Source organism: Myotis myotis, unplaced genomic scaffold, assembly GCF_014108235.1.
Source record: "Myotis myotis isolate mMyoMyo1 unplaced genomic scaffold, mMyoMyo1.p scaffold_m19_p_30, whole genome shotgun sequence".
Classification (NCBI taxonomy): Eukaryota; Metazoa; Chordata; class Mammalia; order Chiroptera; family Vespertilionidae; genus Myotis; species Myotis myotis.
This window is the reverse complement of record NW_023416336.1, coordinates 2,974,941-2,999,470: the sequence shown is the minus strand read 5'-3', so window position 1 is coordinate 2,999,470 and position 24,530 is coordinate 2,974,941. Positions and strand designations below refer to the sequence as shown.

The following is a 24,530-nucleotide window of genomic DNA, read 5'->3' as shown; positions in this document are numbered from 1 at the left end:
AAGTCCGCCCTCACCTGTGTGACATACACCATGTCAGCCATCAGTGCAAAGCCCTCCAGTTTCAGCTGTGATATGAAGGCTTGGAGAAGCACGTTGATCTGAAAAAGCAAGGTCAGCCAGAAGGCAGCCAATTATTGGATAGTCCAAGGAAACAGATCACATTCTGCTCTGGGCATCCATGCCAGGTAAGATGTTCTACAGCTCTTGGCTTAGACATTAAGTAACCTGCTCCATATGAAAAGAGCGTGTGGGAAGACTGCTGGGAGAACCAAGCAGGCTAGCCAAGCACAACCCCCATCTTTCAGGAAATTCTGAAACCACCTGAAACCCTCACCTAAGAAAGGTGCTGGGCTTACCTTCGCGCTGGGTTCCTCAATGCTCTCCTTTACGGGAATGGGCACCCTCTCCAGCAGCTTCTGCAGTTCCAGCTTCTCCTCCTGCCACGGGAAGGAAGCAGGTCAAGGGAAAGCCAGGTGGCAGAGGAGAGAGCCCACGCAGTGATCTGGCGGTGAGTACCGGGTACCCGTCCCAACGTGCGTGGCCGCACCTCTCTCACAGTGATGTTCTTGAACTCTGAGGACAACGAGAAGACTCGGAAGAGCTCAATCTCGCTCAGAGTGGGCTTCAGCAGCTGGTTGTAGGTCTGCACTGTGTCGTTGGTGATGTAGTAGTGGCTGGCTATACGGCCCAGTTCTGTCACCTATGAAGGAGGAAGACGCAATCCAATGCTGAGCTGCAACCTCTCATTGCAAACAACAGGTACCCACTGGGTGAACACATCACAATACAAGTCCCTGGCCCAAGCACATGAAGAAAGATGGCACAAAAATCTGCCCTTTAGTGAACTGATACCCACACAGAAAAGACAGATAAATTAGCCACCTCCACTCAAATTACAGAAAAGAGGCGCTGACAGGCTTGACTGTACCATTTTAGGAGTTCCTAGGCTCAATCAGGACAGTGCATAGTGCAACCTCACCTGCTTTCTACTGTTCCAAGCAATGAGCATGAGCCAGTGCTCAAATTAAGAGTGGCCTGAACAGGTCTCCTGGGACAATGACTTTTGCTGAGCCTCCACTTCCACCCCTCAGCCCTCACCTGGAAGTTGCCTGTCTTCTTATCATACTTGACCAGGTTGTTCTTATCCAGCATCAAGGCAGCAGTATGCACCAGGTCCAGCCGGCGCTGGTCCAGCAGGGGGTCTCCCTTGAGGTCGTCATGAGAGATGCCGTAGAGGGTTGGGGACCGGAGCATTCGGATATACAGGTAGGCATAGCCCAGCCAGTTCACTGCATCCTATGAGAGACAGCCGTGGGTCTCAGCATGGAGGACTAGTGTCCAAATGAAAAGCTCCCATGGATTGTTAGGAACTAACTCCCAACTACAAGAATGTTTATCTTATTACATGTCTTCTGAGGGTTAATAATATTTCATCATGAAAAGGAGGGTCCTTTCTAGTATCTTTTTTTTTTCTCTAATATCTTAAACAAGTGAAAATGTCAGCCCGCAGCACCACAGAGACCATCCACTCCTGGTGCCCTGGCCTCTCTGGAAAAGGCAAGAGGCGCCAAGGGCAGCGCCCTCCCTACCTTTGCATTCTGGACGTTTCCCAGCACAATTTCCGCGTTGAGCATGTCAGGCAGCTTTGACACCATCTGGCTCTCAATAGGAAGCTGCTGGTTGAGGAGGGACAGGTAGTACTGAAGCTCCCCATGCGATGTGATGAGGATGCCTTCGCCCTTGGTGTCATACTGGGGTCTTCCGGCTCGTCCCAGCATCTAGGGCAGAGACAGCAAACCAAGAGGGCTGTGGCCACAGGGATGCTGGAAGGGATTCCAGGCTTCTCCTCACCTCCCATCTGCCATATTTTCAGCATACTTGCATTCTATCTACAAGGTACTCTTCCCAACCCAGAATACACACAAAGGACCTGTACCTGCAGAATGTCCAGTGCTCCCAGTTCTGTCCAGCGCCCCTTCTCTGGACTATACACCTGGGTACCTTTGATGATGACTGTATGTGCAGGGAGATTCACACCCCAAGCCAGAGTTGCTGTGGAAACTAAAACCTATAGATAAAGCAAGGTAATAAGGAAAACAGAGGTCAATATTGCCAACTTCTCTAGGCAACCAGCCCCAGAGCTTCTAGCAGGACTGAGGAGGGTCCCATCCTTGTCAGTGTGTGGCCGGAATAAAGAGGAAGGAGTCCTTGGCACCTCATCTAGTCAATACCCAACCTCTCAAGTTTCTAAAAAAACCTAAGAGGCAGAAGTATAGACCTACAGTAATCAACTTAGGGTTACTAGACAATTAAATACTCAGGCTCCAAGACAGGGAGTGAACAAGGAAGGCCCTGCCAGAAACAATGAAAAACAGGTGCAAGTGTATGGCACAAACTTTGACATTTTGGGTCTCTGAAGTCTGTGCTTCAGCCACCCTCACCTGAATGTGTTTATCAGCAAAAAGGTCCTCTACGAGTGTCCTGTCCACTCTGGTCATGCCCGCATGATGAATAGCAAAGCCATAGGGCAGCAGATCCTTCAGCTCCAGGTTCTGAGGAACAGAGGAAAACAGGCGGTGAGAAGAGCCTCGCTGGGGGCTCTCCCAAGGAGGAATAAATCTCCTCCCACGATCCCCTTGCCTAACCTATACCACACAACTACATGCAGACAAGCAACTCAACACAGCAGCACCCGGGTGCAGCCCGGAGGGACTGTCTGGACACCTCGACTGAGCCAGTTCCAGGGAGGGAGGAGGAACCGGCCTGTCTCTCCTCACCTTGCACTGCTCTGCCTCCGTCCGAAGAACTTCTGTGGAGGCGGAGCCCTCTCTCAGAAACAGACCCAGAGTGTCCTTCTCCAGGCACATGTCCCGAATGGCCCTGGCCGTCTTCCCAGTCTCCTTCCGGGAGTGGACAAACACCAGCACCTAAGCAGAAACCAGGTTTGTCATAGTTAAGACACAGCTCACACAGCACCAGCAGCAAGACGATAAGGCTGCAGCAGCATAAGCGAAGCCGCGGGCCTGAGGAGGAGCCACGGCAGGAATGTACTGGCTCAGAAGCCTCATCATGGCTGTAAGACCCTAAGAGAATGAACCACCCAGTCCAGTGAGAGTCCTGCGCTAGGAAACCTAACTAACTGCAAGCAACATCGTTAACAGCAAGTTTACACACAGTGAGAACACACACTCAGGAATCTCAAGTAAGAATTTGTGTGCAGGCACATGGTAAGATTCAAAGCCACTTGAAGCATGTGTCTGCAAAGTAACAGCTAAAATATTCATGACATGACAGGCACTACCCTTTATACAAACACGTTATAAATACAATTTCTTTAATGGTCAGGATGACACAAGCACCATTTTGTAGGAAATACAGTCCTCCAAGTATTTAGTGCCAAGAAAAGATTTGCCTCTTCACTAAATTCATCTCCTCGCCTAAATGCAATGCTTTTTCTCAGACAAAAACAAATACATAACCTGTTACTTTTCCTTAGTTTTTAGTCTTCGTTAACATGCCTAAAGTCAGTTTGCAATTAAAAAATTACATCCTACTTTCTAGTAAAATGCTCCCTCCACTACTGACTTTCATCTTCATTTTTACGGTTACACTTTTAGTATAAGCCGCCCAGACCTGTTTCGGAAGGACCCTGGGTTATGCAGAGAGACAGACTGATTATCTGCACCTGGGGACTTCTTTTCTGGGAGATTTTAGACTACTAATTCAATTTCGTTAATGGCTCATAGCACGAGTCATATTACCTGTGTCATCTAAGTTATATCATCTTGGCACCAAACTGTCTGAAAAGTCTGAGCACAGGTACTGGTAGTTGGTAGTTATGGAAAATTGAGCATTTCTTCCAGGTTGTCAAATTTATGTGCAAATGTGCTCAGAGTACTCCTTTATTTGCTTTCAATGGCAACATCTTGTGTAATATCCCATTTCATTTCTGATATTGGTGATTTGTGCTATGTCTTCTCTCTTTATCTTTGTCAACCTTGTCTAATTATCAGTAAATCCAGAATTTGGAAGAACAGAATTCAAAAAATGGTAAGAAACCACACACAGACCTGATTTTTCCCCGCATGCTCCATGATCTTCTCGTAGACGATCTCATTCATGATCTGGAAGCGCTTGATCGCCTTTTTCTCTGTGATGCCTACGTAGGTCTGTTCCAGAGGCACTGGGCGGAAGCTAGAAGTTCAACAGTTAGACAAATGAGGCTTTGGGCACGAAATATTGAGAAAATAAATGGTCCTCTTGACTGCCCAGGAGCACCAGTCCTCTTTTTCAGGTTACACCACATCAAAATCCAAAGGCCCTTCCTAAACCTAATCCAACAGAGCTCCTTGGCAAAGGGAACATACAACAGGAATGTCACCTGGCTAAACTTCCCCCATCTCTTCTCATACCTATTGTCAAAGTAGAAGAGGCCCTTGGCAGGATCAACACGCAGAAAAGTGGCCACGTCTTCGTAGTTGGGGAGGGTGGCGCTCAGCCCAATGAGTCTGACTTCCTCTTGGGTCATCTCAATGTTTCGGATGGCCCTGGCCACCAAAGCTTCCAAGACAGGACCTCTGTCATCATGGAGGAGGTGGATCTCATCCTGAGAAAGGAGAGAGAAATCGCCTCTAGGACTAGAGAAAAGGAGCCCTTTCCTGAGAGCAGTCGCATTTTGTAGGCACACACCTAGTATGCCAAATACAGACAAGAAAGGGGATCTCAAGCTGGATAAACCAGTGATGAGACAAAATCCACCATGAAACACCCCCAGAAATAACACACTCTCCCATGAGCTACTTTGCTACCGTTCAGTGAACGATGCTTTACCACAAGGAAATCTGATACTTCAGGTAAAGTGGTTCATAACTTCACTCAAAGGTGTATTTCTTTACTGCAAATGAAGCTTCTGATCAAACCACATTTATATCAAATAAGACTTCACCTCTGGTGAGATTTCACCCTCACCAAGAACAAAAGATATTGTGCATCAAATGGTGGATCACAGGGCAGGGCTTCTTAAATTTCGGGTTGGACACAAACCAGCAGGGAACCTTATTAAAATCGTACTGCATTTCAGTAACTGTGGGATAGGGCAGTGTTTTTTAAATTTTTTTTATTTACTTCAGAGAGAAAGGGAGAGGGAAAGAGAGATAGAAACATCAATGACTAGCTGCCTCCTGAACACTCCCCACTGGGGATTGAGTCAGCAACCCAGGCACATAGCCTTGACTGGAATCGAACACAGGACCCTTCAGTCCACAGGCCGGTGCTCTATCCACTGAGCCAAACCAGCTAGGGTGGGACTGTATTTCTATTAAGACTGAACAGCTGTCCTGACCGGTTTGGCTCAGTGGATAGAGCGTCGGCCTGTGGACTGAAGGGTCCCAGGTTCAATTCCAGTCAAGGGCATGTACCTTGGTTGCGGGCACATCCCCAGTAGGGGGTATGCAGGAGGCAGCTGATCAATGTTTCTCTCTCATCGATGTCTCTAACCCTCTATCCCTCTCCCTTCCTCTCTGTAAGAAATCAATAAAAATATATTTTTTTTTTTTAAAAAAAAAGATTGAACAACAAGGCTCCAAAGCAGGAGTCGGCAAACTTTTCCTTAAAGGGCCAGATAGTCAATACTTCGGCTTATGGGCCACAATCCATTACAAATATTCAATTCAATCATGGCAGCACAAAAGCAGCTGTAAACAGTAGCTAACCAATAGGTAAGGCTGTGTTCCAACAGACAAAAACCAGCAGCCAAAGCTTGCCGGCCCTCCTCCGGATCACTGAACATCACATGAGCTCTCCTTTCTGCTTTCCCAGACAACATAAACTACACTCACACTCAAGCATTGGTCCTGGGTGCTTCAGCTTCTATGGAACATAACATCCTGACTCCCCACTCATTCCCTCTGGAAATGGGCTATTTGCTTATAAAGTTCTTGGATGTTCTGGGAGGAAACAATTAGTTTTTCGTTTGCCTGTTTACATCTCTCTCAGAATATTTCAGACATAAAAAAGATATAAAGAATAATATGGCAATCTCTGTGCACCTACTGGGAAATTCTCACTGAAGTGCAGACTGTCATTTAATGGTAAAAGCAAAGCTGACAACAGGGATCATTACAGAGGCCAGTGACTGGAGACAAGTTCCTGGACCAGACTAGTCTCTGCGCCCCAACAAGTGCCCCCTGCTTACCAGAATGATGAGCCGCACAAGCTGGGTGTAGGTACGCTCCCCACCCTTGCGGGTAATGATGTCCCACTTCTCAGGGGTGCAGACAATGATCTGAGTGGCACTGATCTCCTCCTTGCACAGCTGGTGGTCGCCAGTCAGTTCTGCAACAGTAATGCCGTATGTGGCCAGGCGCTGGTGGAAGAAAAGCAGGTCAGGCAAGAATGCTTTCAGGGGGCCTTGGCACCAAACTGTCTAAGAAGTCTGAGCACAGGGCATTGGCAGGAGGTTCAACCCAACAGGGAAACAGCAGGTGAATTAGATCGACCTAAGAACAAATCCAAGTTTACACTTGGGCAAACGAAGCCAAGGCTCTCTGGGAGCTGCACACAAGGGGGAAATGGAAACGTGCAGATCACAGGACCTGGTCTAGCAGCAGCAGGTCTTTATCAACCCCAGCCACATGAGGGCCACAGAGCTACTCCAACAGCGCCCAGAACTGGAGAAAACTGCTATGCAGAGGGTGACAAAAAGACAACACACCCTTGTAAAGGCCAGAATAGGTCAAGGACATTCTTGGTTCAGAAACACTCTGTACTTGGGTCAAGTACCACCTTTGAAGTGGAAACGCCATCTGAGGCACTGCAGAGACGCCCTGATACAGAAGTAGTGATGCACCAGGCCCCCTGCCCTGGGACGCTGCAGACAGCATCTTCTGGAGGAGCCCCACTCTTACCTTCCCAAAGCTGCCCACCATCTCCTGCACCAGGGAGCGCATCGGGGCGATGTAGATGATCTTGAAGTTGTCCACGTTGATAGTGCCGTCCGGGTTAATGTGCTTCCCGATCTCGCGGAGCATGCACATCAGGGCCACGTTGGTCTTCCCGGCGCCCTGAGACAGAGGCCAGGGATGAGGAGGCCCGTTTACTAACTCCTGTGGACTTACCACCAAAACAGACTAGAGCACGTCCAAAAATTTTATTCAACCGTTTCACATCTCTCCAATCCAAGAATGAAGAAGTGGGGGTATAGGTGGAGATGAACCCTCTGGCCACCAAAAATAGACACCACATTCCACAAGAAAGCGGCAGCAGGCAGTACTTACAGTGGGGGCGCACAGTAGCAGGTTCTCGTCTGTCTCCAGGGCGGCCCGGTAGAGCTTACTCTGGATCCGGTTCAGCGTCTTGAAGCCCTCGAATCCAGCCTGGGCGTACTTGGGCAGCTTCTCCACCGGAAGCAGTTGCTGAAAGAAGGAAGATATTCTTACTGAACTGGCAGCACCTAAGCAGGCCATGTTCTCGCGGGGTCTCCAGGACTACATCTCCGGGCTAGCTCCCTATGCACTCCCCACTGAAGGCTAGACCAGAGGGGTCAGTATTGTCCCCTGGGCTCAAAATCAAAATGGAAAAGCTTCCACTTCCGGAATAAACTGTCTACGAGACAAGGCCACATGGGGTCAATGGGCTGAAATCCAAATGGGAAGGGAGGTGAGCCGAGGAGAAAACCGAGAGAAGCAAGGAACTCACTTCCTCGGAGCCGAAGGGCTTGGGCTTCAGAGCAGGCACGTGCACCTCTTCGTAGCCTTTGCGCTGGCGCCGGAAGGACCCATCCGGAAGCTGACAGCGTTTGTTGGCCATGAAGTGGCTCCCTTGGGTAAAAACCAGGTCCTCCAAGTCCAGAACCTGCCTCGGAGCCAATGCCTGACAGCAGGAAAACAGAAATACAAAGTGAGGAGGCCGAGCAAATGAGCTTCCACCCACCACAGCCTAGAAAGGGCTGAACACCGACCTCCCCGCCCTGGTCCAGATCCATGGTTTCCAGATCAGTGTCCATGCGGGACTGCCGCACACGCTCCCTCCGGGACCGCTCCTCCTGCAGTGAGGAAAGAGAAAAAGGTCGGTGATTCATGACCACTCCAGGTTCGTGTCCTTCTCAGTCCCTCCTTAGCTGAGCTTGACTCACGGGTGCTGACCAGCAAATCCCAAAACAGAAAGACAGCCCTTTATGTTCAGATACCTGCCCCGGGGGCCACCAGATGATGAAAGCAAGAAACGGCTTTAAAGCAGCAATGCATAATGCACAAACAGAAAAGGGCCTGCAGTGCTGGTCTCCCAACCACACCAATGTGAATTTGTCGGTTCTAATCTGTACCATTGACAAACCTCAAAACGTTTAGATAAATACTTTACTTCTTCATCTTCCAGTTAATACGCATTTAGCTTTATGCTGCAATCTTCTAACTGATGTCTCTTTTCCAAAGCAAACACTTTAGCTTCGGACTCAAACAGAAAAGCCAGCCCAGCCCTTACCCGGATCAGATCCTCCTTCTCGGTCTCGTGAAGTTGGTAGAGGAACTTAGATAACTCTGGATCAGCTTCCATCTTTCCCATGATCCTTTCCTTTTCAGCTTCACTCTGTGCACTGGCCAGCAAGGTGCAATATAAAACTGTCAACGGCAAAAGTAGAAGAGAAGGTGAGAGGCAGTGAATAAAATCAACCTTCAACCTTGGGGTAGAAGGGAAAATGAACGAAACACATGCTGAAGCTATGAAAACAATAGCCTCATGACACACGTGCACACAGGCTACAGAAGGGCCACTGTGACTCACTCATCATCCTGTGCTGCCGCAGCACTTTAATAAAATCGAAAGTATTGAAACCGAGCAGGAGCACCAGCTGGTTCTCACACTCCCGGTCATCACTGGCCGTCTGCAGAGAAGGAAACACCAGAATTAAAGGCGCAGACATCTGCTCCATACACTGTCCATCCCCTAAGATACACTAAATGCAAAAATATGACCTTGGCCATACCTTTAAGATTTCCAACACTTCGTCTGCCTTCTTCTGCGATACAATGGCATCATCATAGAAGCGACTGAGCTGCCGCTGCAGCCAAAATGCATCAATGTCCCGAGGGTGCAAATCCTTCTTCTTAGAACTCATCAGTTCACCAGAGGCTACAAGCTGCACAAGTAACAGGCACTGAGCACCCACGACTGTCTGCCCCAACTACTTTCTCATTATCCTGCAAAGCAGCTCTACTAGCCACCCACAGCCCACCTCTGGAAAGAGAGCTTTCCAGTAGAAAGAAATGTCTGCTATCCTGAATTTGGGAACACACCAAACTCATCAACATATCTCATCCATACATGCCCTTGTCAGGGAGGACGACTGACTAAAATCAAATAAGCAAACAAAGACACTAAATGTTTATTACGGCCCACACTATAAAAAAGGAGCTCAAGCCCTAACCGGTTTGGCTCAGTGGATAGAGCGTCGGCCTGCGGACTGAGGGGTCCCAGGTTCAATTCCGGTCAAGGGCATGTACCTTGGTTGTGAGCACATCCCCGGGGGGGGGGGGGGGGGTCGTGCAGGAGGCAGCTGATCGATCTCTCTCATCGATGTTTCTAACTCTCTATCCCTCTCCCTTCTCTGTAAAAAATCAATAAAATATATTAAAAAAAAAAAGGAGCTCAAGCCCGGCTGGTGTGGCCCAGTGGTTGAGCATCGACCAGGAACCAAGAGGTCGCCTTCGATTCCTGCTCGGGGCACATGTCCAGGTTGCAGGCTCAATCCCTAGTAGGGGGAGTGTAGGAGTCAGCTGATCGATGTTTCTCTCTCATCAATGTTTCTATCTCTCTATCCCTCTCCCTTCCTCTCTCTAAAAAAACAAATCAATTAAATAAAAAGGGAGCTCAGTAACTGATGTAACAGGACCTTAGTATGGGAAAGGACTGGCCTGCAGCAGTGGGCAAGGAGAGACTGTACTCACATTAGCTGAGAGGGTGCAGCGCACCACAGCCTCATCCCCTTCCATGTCATCATCGGACGCCTCTTCTCGAACCTCCCCGTACACATCTTCATCGCCTTCCTGTGGAAAGAGCCGAAACCCAACCCACGATTTGGAGCTGATTCTGACATCACCACAGAACCTCTCCCGAGTCACTTAAGATTGGTTAGCACAACTGGGACCAGGTCCAGCCTTATCCAGAGTACATTTAATGGAATAACCTCAGTACACAAGTACTCTAAGTCCTTGTGGCATGGCTTCATAAGGTGCGTCTACTCTCTTTTCTGCTTTGTGCACAAAGGCAACCAACTGGACCCCAATCTCTCATAAACACACAATCAGTATATGTAAAAAAGAGCTAGCAGCTAGCAGGACGAGCTCTGCAGAAGCATGCTGGGACCCAGAAGTGCAGACCACACTTGGCTTGCTCAACAATCTTTACTCACACACTAGCTCACACTACACTCTGGACTCAGCACAGTATTATGTTTAAAGCAGGCACTTAATAATAAGTATATGTTAGGTGAGTGAGTTCTACAAGCAAAGCATTCTTTCAGGTCCTTGCTACTTAAACTCTGAAATTCTATTACTTGTACTGCAGGAAGAGGCTTAGCAGTCAACTATTTCACTCCATCACATCGATAGGTAGTGAAACTGAAGCAAAATGACCTGCCCAAGATACAGGACCAAAATTCAGACCTCCTGACTCCCAGCTTGGTGCTCTGACTCTTCTGTGCTGCCCCTTCTTCCCATCCTAGGATATAATATTCCAAGGCCAGCATTTTCCCTTCATGAGCCAAATTCAACCACTGAGAATTTTAGGGCAACTTTGCAAAGATTTTGAAGAGCCCCCTTGTTTCTGTTTAATTACAGTCAAGCAATTATGATTAGGTCATAAACCTCAGTGGCTGCTGCAACCGTTACTTAAAACAACCATACAAAACATGCCCATGCTCTTGGGCAAATGTACATCTTTTGAAACTGGCAGTAGGACACAGCACTGACCAGTGGGACATTATCACAATAAGATTAAAATGTGGCAGCATACTCCTTCAGTATATCTTTCTTTTTGCTGATGCACTTAGTTTATTTTACATTACTGCATTGATTTATAAGTTTAATTTGCTTTATAAAACCTGAAGAGGATAATTTCAAAAAAGAAGAAGAAACTAGGTCCATTTGTTTTATGCTCACCTCCTCATCAGACTCAAACTGTACATTCACACCATAGGTCTCATCAATGTTGTCATCTGAAACAAGGAGGGATTAGAGAAACAGGTAATGAAATGAGGCACTACAGAGCACATTTTCTCCCCAAATACCTGACTTGCCTCTCCTCAGGACAGATCTCAGGTCTAAGGACTCACAGACACTTAAGGATCACCATAAGAGAGCCATCTGTACTGCCACCAATGAGGCCTCCTCTGACCAGCCAACCTTGGATGTGACCCTGCTCTGCTTGCTCAACCACTTGAGTTCCCCAGGCTCTGCCCAATTTCCCCCCATCCTATATAATAAAACCCTAATATGCAAATCAACCAAACGGCAGAACGACCAGTCACTATGATGTGCACTGACCACCAATGAGCAGACACTCAACGCAGGAGCTGCCCCCTGGTGGTCAGTGCGCTCCCACAGGGGAAGTGCCGCTCAGCCAGAAGCCAAGCTCCTGGCGAGCCCAGCTGCAGTACTGGGAGCCTCTCCCTCCTCCACGGCAGGTGGACATCCCCCAAGGGGTCCCTGAATGTGAGAGTTCACCCCCCCCCTCCCCGCCATCTCCCAGTGCACAAATGTCGTGCACCAGGCCTCTAGTGTTCTATACAATAAAAGGGTCCAGAGTAAGAAATGGGTTCTGTTGTAGGGATTCTGGTATCCATCAATCATAAATCCTCAAAAACACCAAACAGATTATGGGAACTGACACATCCAGGTGTTTTAATGACTGGAGCTAGGTCACATTTAGGGGTCAACAAGCAATCAGTTAACATGAGCAGGACATAAAAAGCTCGGTTACCCATATTCTGGATTTCCTTGTCTCCGCCATAGTCTGTGATCTTCTTGCCCAAGTTCACCAGCACATGGTATCTGGTATCATCTGTCTGCCCCAGCAACAGGTCAATCTCCTTTCTCCTTTCCTTGTCACGAAGCTTTTCATTTTTTAGGACAGCTAGAACTTCATCAGCTGCCCCACAAAGAATATCACGTGGCTGGTTGTAAAAAAAACAAAAAAAACATTTAGAACAATGAGATGCTGCACACCACAGTCCAGCTTTATGTGGTAGCCAGATGTGAAGAGTTACACCCCTTTAAAACCTGTACAGGAGATTCTGATCAGTTTCATTACCATTAATAAAAAATGCCACCGGTGCCCGCCAGTGTGGCTCAGTGGTTGAGTGTCAAACCATAAACAAAGAGGTCATGGTTCAATTCCCAGTCAGGGCACAGGCTCGGGTTGTGGGCTTGATCCCCAGAAGAGGGCGTGCAAGAGGCAGCCGATCTATTATTATCTCTCATCATTGATACTTAAAACTTTCTCCACCTTTCCCTTCCTCTCTGAAATCAATAAAAATATATTTAAATAAAAAATGCTAGTCACACAATTGAAGGAAACATAACCTTTTAAAAAGATTAGGTAGGTGATCTTAGGACACGACTTCCACTAGTCTGCCACATTTCTCCAGGCGGGCAGAGGCATTCTAGTCTTCCTCTAGCCCGCCAAACTTTGGGTAATTCTGTCACCTCCTCTAGCACCCGCCTCACCAGAGCCTCTCTGAGACTCATGAAGGTCCTGAATCTCACCACACATACAGTGGGGTTAAAAGCAGATTCTGGACACTGACTACCGGGCTCTCCTTTTGGCTCTGCAAATACAACCTTTGTGACCTGGGAAAATTATGTAACTATTCTTTGCCTCACAGCTCTCCTCTATAAAGCTGAAAATGAGTGTCAGCAGCACCTAATCATAGAGTTAACATGAGGACTGTAAGACAGAAGACATGCAAAGTGCTATCCCATATAAAGTCTCAACAAACTGGCACGGCCCACAGAAGGACACCCACAGACAAGGTTCTGCAGACAAGGCTCTTCTGGCTCCTTCCAGCTGTGACTCCCTCCCTCTCCAAAACCATGACTTCACCCTCTGGCTGCCTCACCTGGTCCCCAAGGGCAGCCTGGATGAAGCTGAGCAGCACTTCGTAAGTCTCCCGGGTTTCTTTGGTTTTGGGCTTATAGATGATGCCCACCATCTCATCGATGCCCTCCGAGAGCAGAGTGTACCCCTTCATCTTGTTGATGTCGTGCCGGTCCTCGTCACGCTTTCTTCGCCTAACGGACACACAGTGTGATGGTGAACAGGCAGAACCTTCCCTCCCAAAGGCAAGACTAAATCAGGCCACACTCCTCTCCCTCAGCTCCATGGAACACAGGTAATATCTTAGAACATAAATCTGTACCTCAGTAAGTCATCCCCACTTGGCCTTAGTCACTTACAGGAGTTACTTCTTTATAGGAACACAGTAACTAACACAAAGAGAGTCCACTATCATTCTCTCTCTTGAAGCATTGACTGTTACAATGAGACATCCTCTCATTCATTTAAAAAACACAACTCCAAAGGACCTAAGTAGACACCTTTCAAAAGAGGACATTCCGAAAGCCAAGAGACATATGAAAACATGCTCAAAGTCACTAATCATCCGAGAGATGCAAATCAAAACAACAATGAGGTACCATCTCACACCTGTCAGACTGGCTATCATCAACAAATCAACAAACGACAAGTGCTGGAGAGGATGTGGAGAAAAAGGAACACTTGTGCACTGCTGGTGGGAATGCAGACTGGTGCAGCCACTATGGAAGACAGTATGGAGTTTCCTTAAAAAACTGAAAATGGAACTCCCATTTGACCCTGTGATCCCACTTCTAGGAATATATCCCAAGAAACCAGAAACACCAATCAGAAAGGATATATGCACCCCTATGTTCATAGCAGCACAATTCACCATAGCTAAGATCTGGAAACAGCCTAAGTGCCCATCAGTAGATGAATGGATTAGAAAAGTGTGGTACATCTACACGATGGAATACTGTGCTGCTCTCAAAAGGAAGGAACTCTTACCATTTGCAGCGTCATGGATGGAACTGGAGAGCATTATGCTAAGTGAAATACGCCAGTCAATGAAGGAAAAATACCACATGATCTCACTCATTCATGGATAATAGAGACCATTATAAACTTTTGAACATTAATAGATACAGAGGCAGAGCTGCCTCAAACAGATTGTCAAACTGCAGCGGGAAGGCCGGGGAGGGTTGGGGGGCAGGAGATAGGGGGGTAAGAGATCAACTAAAGGACTTGTATGCATGCATATAAGCATAACCAATGGACATAAGACATTGGGGGATAGGGGAGGCTAGGGGACTGTCTAGGGCGGGGGGATAAAATGGACACATATGTAATACCCTTTGTAATACTTTAAGCAATAAATAAAAAAAATAAAAAATAAAATAAAAATAAAAATAAAAAACACAACTCTTTCATTTTGTATGACATTATACAATTAGCAGAGCAACGGTAGCTCCAAAGGAATCTACTGCCACTGAGTCCCAACAAATTAGAATGGGTAAAGAAGTCATATTTTGCAAAGTGGAAGACCAGTAACGCATTAACTTATTTCAAACGTAACTACTTTAATCAAAACCGAGCCTACAAATTTTTGAGACTTCATGGGAGGAGAAAAAACAGATGATCAGGGGTGAGATGGAGTTGAATGAGTTTTTAAGTTTAAAACATTTCCTCCAAAAAGTAAAAAATAACAAAAAACCTGTCATTTATACCATGGATGCTTGAATATTAGTTTATAAACTTTATAACAAAAGTAGGAAATGGGCAACAGCAGAAGGAAGTAGGGGTGGGAAGTTAGTAATGGAAGAAAAAATGTTACTGAGACAAGGGAACAGCAAGGGTCTTGAAAATATCAGAAAGAAAATTAAAATCTCTCTATGGACCAAAAAAGCATACGTTAGAAAAAGGTCAAGTTGAACTCCACCCCACCCATACGGAGGTCAGTGTTCTGTCAGCACCAGCAAAGGCCATGGCCTCAGCCCTTGGATTGTAAATTGGTGACTAAAGCTCCAAGCAGCCCTGTTCCTGACGGTGGCAGTGATGGTGGGCCTAGTACCAGCCGATCCCCCTCCCACAATGGCACAGGCGCAGGAGCCAGACAGCCCACCACCCACCAAGACCTCTACTGGCTGTGCTCCTTCTTGGCCTGAGGTACCTTGGGATGCTGTGCTAAAGGTTACTCCTTTGGGTGGAATAAAGGTTTTATTACCAGCTCACATTCACCATCACAAACACTTAGGAATATTTTCTATACTGCGTGCCGTTTCCAAAAGAAGGGATACCTTGGATTGTATAAATTTTAAGAAGCCCTGTCCAGCATTGATCAATGGTTAGAGCATGGGCCTGCACATTGGAGGGTTGCGGGTTTGATTCCGTCAAGGGCACATACCTGAGTTGCAGGTTTGATTCTTGCGCCTCCCCCTCTCTCCCCCGCAACCCCAGTCAGGGTGCATGTGGGAGGCAACCAATCCATGTGTCTCTCTCACATTGTTTTCTCTCTCTCTCTCTCTCTCTCTCTCTCTCTCTCTCTCTCTCTCTCTTCCTCCCCACTCCTTTCCACTCTCTCTAAAAATCAATGAAAAAATAGCCTTACTCCTTTGGTGAGGATAAATAAGTAAAGAATTTTAGGAAATGGTACGATGATAATTCGAATCTTTCCCTATGGTGCAATCCAGTTTATGGCATTTGAGCATTATAAACATTAATTACTACAAATCTGGGAATTTCTGGTTATGTGTACAGATCAATGGCTGGATCCATGGCAGGTATGACAGCATACCTTCTTGACATGGTTAGAGTACACCCAGAATTCCAGGTGGAAGAGGAATACACACAGCATATGCATGCACTCAAAACAATGTATGCAAGGGATTGGATTTTAGAGGCCTGAGGCCTACTATATTAGGATTGGCTCCATATGCAGTTGTTTCACTTTTTACTTTTGATACCTTAAAGAGTGTTGGGCTTTCCCATGCATGTACCCTTCTTGGCAGACCTTCATCAGACAATCCTAATGTCTGTTTTGAAAACTCACATAAACTTTCCTTGTGGTGGCGCTGCTGGAGCAATAGCACAGACAATATCCTACTCATTTGATGTCGCTCATAGGCGAGTGCCATTAGGAACTATTCTTCCAGAATTTGAAAAGTACCTTACCATGCCGGAGACTATGAAATACGCCTATGGACACCATAGAACTGGAAAAGGATTATATCATGGTTTATCTCTGAACTATATTCGCTGCATTCCCTCTCAAGCAGGGGCTTTTACAACAACATATGAACTTATGAAGCAACTTTTTCACTTCAGCTGAAAAAAATTTTCTTTCCTTAATAAACTCTTAGAGGAAATAAAATGTTACTTTAATTCTGGGGCAAACAACTTGAAAGGGGATATTTATCCTGTCACAGGAATCACTGATATTTCAGCACTTGAATTTTTATTAATCACAAATCAAAGTGGTTACTATACCTTCTGATGCCAAAAGTTACACCACAGAACATTGGAAAAAAATCCTAAACTGATGCTACCTAATCAATTAGGTCAGTGGTCGGCAAACTCATTAGTCAACAGAGCCAAATATCAACAGTACAACGACTGAAATTTCTTTTGAGAGCCAAATTTTTTAAACTTAAACTATATAGGTAGGTACATTGTTAATAACTTAATTAGGGTACTCCTAAGGCTTAGGAAGAGCCACACTCAAGGGGCCAAAGAGCCACATGCGGCTCGCGAGCCGCAGTTTGCCGACCACAGAATTAGGTTATTTGAAACCATTCAAAAGTGTTATTTGGACATAGAAGTAACTTAAAATGGGATTCAAGAAGTTGCCATTAGCTTTATCATGCTGTCCCAAGCTTTTCATTGTAATCATGACTTTCAAAGACTCTAATATTGATCATTATTATTGTAACAAACTTTGCAGCAGCATGACGAGAACTGAACTTTTAAGTTATATAAGCCATAGCTTAGAAGCCAGCATTGAAATAGTATTCTTACTATTTCTCTTCTTAAAATTCTGCTCCACTGCCCACTGGTGTGGCTCAGTGGTCGAGCATCAAACTATGAACCAGGAGGTCACAGTTCGATTCCTGGTCAGGGCACATGCCCGGGTTAGGGGCTTCATCCCCAATAGGGGATGTGCAGGAGGCAGCTGATGGATGATTCTCTCTCGTCACTGATGTTTCTATCTCTCTCTTTCTTCCTCTCTCTGAAATCAATTTTAAAAGGAATTCTGCTCCACTGAATAAAAGGACAAACACTTTTTCTCTTTTCAAAAAAATAAATGCTGTATTTAAAAAGTAGTCAAATAGAGGCTCATCAATAAATGAAGAATTTTCAGGTATTGGTCAAGTGTTATTCCCATATACACACACAAAAAAGTTATTCCTAGTAAATAGTAAATACTGACTATCTGCTCTCAAAATAGATTAGCATTGTAGATTTGTTTTGTTAGATAATTTGGTGCATACTAGAAAATGTATTTAATTAGACTGTGAAACATCCATTAATAAAGATGGAAAGGTCAAAGACTGTTTCTAAAGTACTGTCACGATACATCAACTAGCACTTCCATGTAAAATAATTTTTGTGCAATATAAACTTAAGTAGAAATGTAAAAATGGTTTGGGTCGGCCAGGCCAGAGTGGCTCAGTTGGATGATCGTCATCCTATGCACTGAGAAGTTGCCAGTTCGATTCCTGGTCAGGGCACATACCTAGGTTGCAGATTCATCCGCAGATAGGGCATGTACAGAAGGCAACAGATCGGTGTTTCTCTCTCACATGGAGTCTGTCTGTCTGTCTACCTAAGCATGTACTCAAGTGAACAGTAAAAGTAAATAATGATTTGAATTGTTATCCTTAATATTAAAGTGGTTTAAAATGTAAGAACTTCATGTATTGTTTTTAGAGTACTTTTATGTTTTAGTACAAGCATGACAGAAATGGGAGAGGAACAGTTACGGTTTTATCCTCAGACATAGTGATGTGTATGAGCATAACCAATGGACACAGACAGTAGGGGGGGTGAGGGCATGTGCTGGGGGGTGGGAGCAGCCAGGGAGAGGTAAATGGGGGAAAAGGGAGACTCATGTAATACTTTAAACAATAAACAATTTAAATTTTAAAAATAAATAAAATGTGTAAAATGAAAAAAAAATAGTAATTTGTAGAACTAATGTAATTTTTAAGACATCAGAAAACTAAGTTCAAAGTGTTATTTCTGCTTGGATTTTTATTTTTGCATAAGAGATTTCTTGTCACACCTTGGTAAAAATTAGATGAACTGGTTTCATTTTCAAAGTATTTATTTTAAAATAAATATGCATCTTTGTATGATTTGTAAGTGTACATGCAGGCAGAAATACATATGTTTCTAAAACTTTTTGTATAGTTTCATTTCTGGATTGCTCTATAGCAAATATTGTTATCAGATGTCTAAAATAAGTATCTGTTATGTTATCAATAAAAAGGACAGCAAGCCCGGCCAGTGAGGCTCAGTGGTTGATCAATGAACCATGAACCAGGAGGGCACTGGTTTGATTCCTGGTCAGGGCACATGCCTGGGTTTCCAGCTCCATCCTTGATGGGGGACGTGTTGGAGGCAGCCAACGATGTTTCTCTCTCATCAATGCTTCTATCTCTCCATCCCTTCTCTAAAATAAAAACCTGTTTTTTTTAAAAGGATGGCAAACTGGTACTGGCAGAATTACAGGCATATAGATCAATGGAATAGGACAGAGACCCCAGAAATCGACCCAAGCCATTATGCTCAATTAATATTTGACAAAGGAGGCAAAAACATACAATGGAGTCGACAGTCTCTTCAATTAGTATTGGGAAAATTGGACAGATACATGCAAAAAAATGAAACTAGACCATCAATTTGCACCATACAAAAGAATAAACTCATAAACTCAACATAGATAAAAGGCTTAAATATAAGTCGGGAAACCATAAAAATTCTAGAAGAAACCACAGGCAGCAAAATCTCAGACATCTCTCGTAGCAATATGTTTACAGATACACCTCCTAGGGCAGTGGTCGGCAAACCGCGGCTCGCAAGCCACATGCAGCTCTTTGGCCCATTGAGTGTGGCTCTTCCACAAAATACCATGTGCGGGCGCACACATACAATGCGAAGTTGACTTAAAACTTTAAGTAAAGTTTATTAAGTTAATTTTAGGGAACATTGTGGAGTGAAAGAAGATGTACTGTCGAGGATTGAGAAAGGTATGTTGAGATGGTTTGGACATATAGAGAGGATGAACGAAAGGAGATAGACGAAACAAGTATACAAGACGAGTGTGGATGGGAGAGTTGGAAGGGGTCGACCTTAGCGAACGTACCTCAATCAGATTGAGGACGTTTTTAGCAAAGGCCAACTTAGGAGTACCCTAATTAAGTTAATAACAATGTACCTACCTATATAGTTTCAGTTTAAAAAATTTGGCTCTCCAAAGAAATTTCAATCGTTGTACTGTTGATATTTGGCTCTGTTGACTAATGAGTTTGCCGACCACTGTCCTAGGGCAAAGGAATCTTAGAAAATAAATGATACTATATCAAAGCAAAAAGCTTCTGCACAGCAAAAGAAACAATCAAATAAATTGAAAAGGGAACCCAATGTATGGGAGAACATATTTAGCAATGATACATCTGATAAAGGGTTCATACCCAAAATATATAAGGAACTCATACAACTTAACAAAAGGAAGATAAACGATCCAATTTAAAAAATGGGCAAAGGACCTACTAAATAGACACTTCTTCAAAGTGGACACACAAACGGCCAAGACACACATGAAAAAATGGTCAAAGTCATTGATCATCAGAGAGATGCAAATTAAAATAACAATGAGGTATCAACTCACACCTGTCAGAATGGCTACCATCAACAAATCAACAAATGACAGGTGCTGGTGAGCATGTGGAGAAAAGGGAGCCCTAATTCACCGCTGGTGGGAATGCAGGCTGGTGCAGCCATTCTGGAAAACAGTATGGAGTTTCCTCAAAAACTTAAATATGGCCCTGACCGGTTTGGCTCAGTGGATAGAGTCTCAGCCTACAGACTGAGGGGTCCCAGGTTCAATTCCGGTCAAGGGCATGTACCTTGGTTGCGGGCACATCCCCAGTGGGAGGTGTGCAGGAGGCAGCTGATCGATGTTTCTCTCTCATCGATGTTTCAAACTCTCTATCCCTCTCCCTTCCTCTCTGTAAAAAATCAATAAAATATATTTTTTAAAAAATTAAATATGGAACTGCCATTTGACCCAGTGATCCCACTTCTAGGAATATATCCTAAGAAAACTGAAACACCAATCAGAAAGAATGCATGCATTCCTATGTTCACAGCAGCACAATCTACAATAGCTAAGATCTGGAAACAGCCCAAGTGCCCACCAGTAGATGAGTGGATAAAAAAGCTGTGGTACATGGAATACTATGGAATACTATGCAGCAAAAAAAAAGAAAAATCTCTTACCCTTTGAGACAGCGTGGAGGGACCACGAGAGTATCATGCTAAGTGAAATCAGTCAGAGAAAGGCAAGTACTACATGATCGCACACACATATGTGGAATCTAATTAACAGAATAAACTGATGAATGGAGTGGATCCAGAGACATGGAAGAATGAAACAGAATGCAGAATCTCAGAGGGAAGGCAGGGGCAGGTGGGTGGATGGGGGGTAATCAACCAAAGACCTTGTATGCACAGATACATACCCCATGGACACAGACAATAGGGTGGTGAAGGCCTGGGCAGGCTGGAGGGGGTCAATGAGGGAAAATAAGGGACATGTGTAATACTTTCAATAATGAAGATAATAAACAAACAAATAAATAAATAAAATTAGCAATGAACTGGGGTTGGGTATGTGGAGTTTAAAATTTCAAATGTGATGACTTCTCTATTTACTCCTGGGGGCATTTTATGGCACAATGATTTTAATTGATCTTTTCACTAAAAAAATGACCTTTATATCCTCTTATTGTGCTGAAACCTTTTATATAACTCAGAATGACTTAAAATATTGAAATATTTATACATAGTAAAGCAGGCTCTAGGAGGCCAGGATCCCCTGGTTCATTTACAGTACAGTACTGTCTCTCTGGAAAACAAGAGGCAAGGTTTGTGTGTCTGGGGGTAAGGACAGGAAATGGGCATTTAAGGAAAACAAAGTTCTGTGTTAGGAAATGAGTAGAGGTGAGGGGGGCAGAGATGGTCCTTTGGAAGGAGGCTGGAATGTTTCAATAGCTTTATGTATGTACATTTACCTACATGTCTATATCTACATCTGAGTCCGTATCCATATATTTATATGTAACCTTCCATGATTTAGAAGAGGGGTGGGGAATCTTTCTTCTGCCAAGGGCCATTTGGATACTTATAACATCATTCTCAGGACAAACAAAATTATCAACTTAAACATTAGCTTGCTATGTTTGGTAAAAACATTTAATTAACTCACCCTTACTGCCCTGGCAGGGCCAGACCAAATGATTTTGCGGGCCTTATATAGCCCCAGGGCCAGATGTTCCCCACCTCTGATTTAGAGAATCATGGGAAGAAGAAACATATCAAAGGTAAAAGTGTCCTATGAATTTCTTCGGCACTAAACAAATTAATTCTTTTCCTTTCTTAATGCATTTTGGATTCAGTACTGATTGTATGTGTACAGACTTCAACACTACAATCAAGGGTGCATTTGAAAAGTAATTTGTCCATATGTTCAAGAACTCTTGTTTGTAGGCTGCTGAAGACAACAGGGTTTTATTTTATTTTTTTATATGTCCAAAGACCATAGAGTTTACTTGATGCATTAACTAATTTTACAGATTTTTCTCATATATATACCTGATTAAAAAACTGTATAGAGTGAGATGAACTGTACTGTACCAAATATAAACTAACTTTTTGGGTAGTTTTGGTAGCAAACCAAAGCTCAAGGATCACTCAGGGTTTTAGCTGGCTGGTGTTTGCATAGGGTCATTTACATCTGATAAGGTGCAAACACCTTTTTCCACTTAAATCACTTTTTAAAAATTACTTAAAAGGGCATAAGAACGTGAATTCTGCCATCTTCCTTAAACTTCCTAAAAAAAGAAGAAGAAAAAAAGGACAGCAAATACTTTTTTAAATGTAATGGGATAAAAGTCTAAAAGTTGTTTTCCACTTCAGGGACACTTGTTATGGCCAAAGAACCTTCTAAATTCATGTTGTTTTTACCTTCACTATGTTGTTTTAATGCCACCGATGTCTCATCCTGTACCCAGCATTTCAGCAAAAATGCTGCTCAATTGCTCAAAGGAAGATGGTCTTTGCATCTGAAGAAAAATCATTCTCCCCTGGGTACTCACTTGGCTCTTCTTTCCTCCTGCATTTGTGGTTTGGTCCGTTGAGCCTTATCTCCCATCCGGGTGCCCTCCAGCTTCCCAACCAGGGATAGCACCTCTCCTGTGGGTTCATCCCGACGGGTCCGGTCAATGAGAGAACGGTCAGCTTGGAGGACAAGATTCGAGTTCTGAAACAGATCACAATATTATCAAAGCTCTGATGTGAGCAGGGCCAATTCCTACATCACAAGGATAATAACAAAGAAAGTAAAAATCAGAGCGACTAAGCACTGATGATCACTAGTCGGAATAAAAAGATGTTTTCCTAGAGGAGAGCATCGTATAATAGCACGTGAGCAAAGGGCGAGCAAATCAGTAGACCGATGCGGCTCCTACCGCGGCCCCCACCCCACCCATGGGAAAGTGCTGGGCATGCTGGGGTGACATCTGGGAGGGGGCGGGTACCGCGCTCAGAGATCGGATCCGCCCCCAACCCCCCAAACCCCCCCTGCACCCCTCCCCCCCGCCTGCGGTCCTCCCAGGCCAGTGGTTCTCAACCTTCCTAATGCCACGACCCTTTAATACAGTTCCTCATGTTGTGGTGACCCCAACCATAAAATTATTTTCGTTGCTACTTCATAACTGTAATTTTGCTACTGTTATGAATCGTAAATAACTGGTATGCAGGATGTTTTGTCATTGTTACAAATTGAACATAAAGCATAGTGATTAATCACAAAAACAATATGTAATTATATATGTGTTTCCGATGGTCTTAGGCGACCCCTGTGAAAGGATCGTTCGACCCCCAAAAGGGGTCGCGACCCCCAGGTTGAGAACCGCTGTTAGGCCTTCAGGCCGAAACCGCCTTCCCCGGCCCCCGCCCCCCCACTGGGCTCGGAGCCCGAGTCCTCCCCAGCCCCCACGCACCGCTTTGTACTCGTACTGCAGGCTCCGGGCGGTCACATCCGCCATGGCGGCGGCTGCTCTGGGGCTCGGCGACCCGCTCCCCTAAACCGCACGCTCCGGCGGCCCGGCGTTCAGGGCTCTCCTCCCGCCAGACCAACGCAGGGAAGACGCTCCGGAGGCAAAGAGACCTGAGTTCCCTTCCGCTTCCGGGTCGCGCGCCGGAAGGGCGGAAGGGCGTGTCTTTGGCGGGTGCCGGGCGTTGGGGGGGCGTATTCCCGGTTCCGGTAGCCGGACGCGGACTCTGAGTCCGACCATCTCCTGCCACTTCGGACTCAGGACCAATTCTCTCCCCACCTCGAGCTCCGGCCTTCGACCCCCAAGGCTCTTCACTTCAGGACAGACGCAGGCCTGCTTACCCGTCTGGCCCAAGCACTTGCTTTCCGGCCGCTGACTGGGATTATGCCGGCAGGGAAGGGTCCTTAGCCCCACTTCCGGCTGCAAGCCAAGAAGCCATCGAATGAATGAAGTGTGAGTGTGTGTAACTGCTGTCTTCCTTTGGGTTTCTCTTCTAAATTTAAGAACTGGGGGGAAACTCTGCCCCACCCCCCACCCCCACCTACCCTACCTAAAGCCCTCTGCCAGCTGGGCCCTCCGTTTGCTCCCAAACGCTTGTCACATTCCACCGCAGGGCTCTGCACGGCTCTGCACGACCCTCGGGGCATCAACTCCATAAAGACAATTAACTTAATTTCTTACCCAGTGGTTCTCAACCTTGGCTGCACATTAGAATCACCTGGGAATCTTTTTAAAATCCTGATTCCTAGGCCCCATCCTCCGGAAATTCTCTTTCTTTGTTACTCATGTTGTGGCCCCACCCCATAACAAAGAAACAGAATTTCCGGAGGGTGAGGCCCACGAATCAGGATTTTAAAAAGATTCCCAGGTGATTCTAATGTGCAGCCAAGGTTGAGAACCACTGGCCTAGGACAACGCCCCTGCCCTCCCACCCCCAACCAACAGTTCTCACCTGTGGGATGGCAACTAACAGCTGAATGGGTACCGCACTTAGAGCCTGTTTGCTTTTGAAAAATAAATGAATTCATCCTCAATAGCAGTCTCCTGAGCCCAAATTGACCTGTGGGGGTATTTTGTTTGGCTCACTATTGGCTCCTTATTTTAAAATTCCAGTAACTCACTACC

The 24,530-nt window shown here is 45.4% G+C and overlaps 1 protein-coding gene and 1 pseudogene across 4 annotated transcripts in view; one reads left to right on the top strand and one right to left on the bottom strand.

The window, feature by feature from the left end:
• The window catches only part of SNRNP200 (small nuclear ribonucleoprotein U5 subunit 200), a 35,918-nt gene extending 12,400 nt beyond the window's left edge, over window positions 1–23,518 (bottom strand). For 3 of the 4 annotated variants that reach the window (XR_004966639.1, XR_004966641.1, XR_004966640.1), the window contains exons 1-24: window positions 23,352–23,518; window positions 22,446–22,609; window positions 13,112–13,283; window positions 11,974–12,166; window positions 11,154–11,209; window positions 9,942–10,040; window positions 8,981–9,133; window positions 8,779–8,878; window positions 8,479–8,615; window positions 7,958–8,041; window positions 7,696–7,869; window positions 7,275–7,412; window positions 6,906–7,061; window positions 6,194–6,364; window positions 4,413–4,606; window positions 4,071–4,194; window positions 2,778–2,927; window positions 2,442–2,552; window positions 1,937–2,068; window positions 1,590–1,778; window positions 1,099–1,296; window positions 548–700; window positions 357–437; window positions 15–98 (exon numbers count right to left, since the gene is read on the bottom strand). Coding sequence is in view for 1 of the 4 variants with exons in the window: in XM_036302229.1 (XP_036158122.1) it covers window positions 15–98; window positions 357–437; window positions 548–700; window positions 1,099–1,296; window positions 1,590–1,778; window positions 1,937–2,068; window positions 2,442–2,552; window positions 2,778–2,927; window positions 4,071–4,194; window positions 4,413–4,606; window positions 6,194–6,364; window positions 6,906–7,061; window positions 7,275–7,412; window positions 7,696–7,869; window positions 7,958–8,041; window positions 8,479–8,615; window positions 8,779–8,878; window positions 8,981–9,133; window positions 9,942–10,040; window positions 11,154–11,209; window positions 11,974–12,166; window positions 13,112–13,283; window positions 22,446–22,609; window positions 23,352–23,396 (3,258 nt within the window). In the remaining 3 variants the exon portion in view is untranslated. The remainder of the gene's footprint in view (window positions 1–14; window positions 99–356; window positions 438–547; window positions 701–1,098; window positions 1,297–1,589; window positions 1,779–1,936; window positions 2,069–2,441; window positions 2,553–2,777; window positions 2,928–4,070; window positions 4,195–4,412; window positions 4,607–6,193; window positions 6,365–6,905; window positions 7,062–7,274; window positions 7,413–7,695; window positions 7,870–7,957; window positions 8,042–8,478; window positions 8,616–8,778; window positions 8,879–8,980; window positions 9,134–9,941; window positions 10,041–11,153; window positions 11,210–11,973; window positions 12,167–13,111; window positions 13,284–22,445; window positions 22,610–23,351) is intronic. The other variant, XM_036302229.1, reaches the window with a different exon arrangement.
• On the top strand, window positions 15,124–16,396 carry LOC118652441 (annotated as a pseudogene).
• Window positions 23,519–24,530: the final 1,012 nt, after the last annotated feature.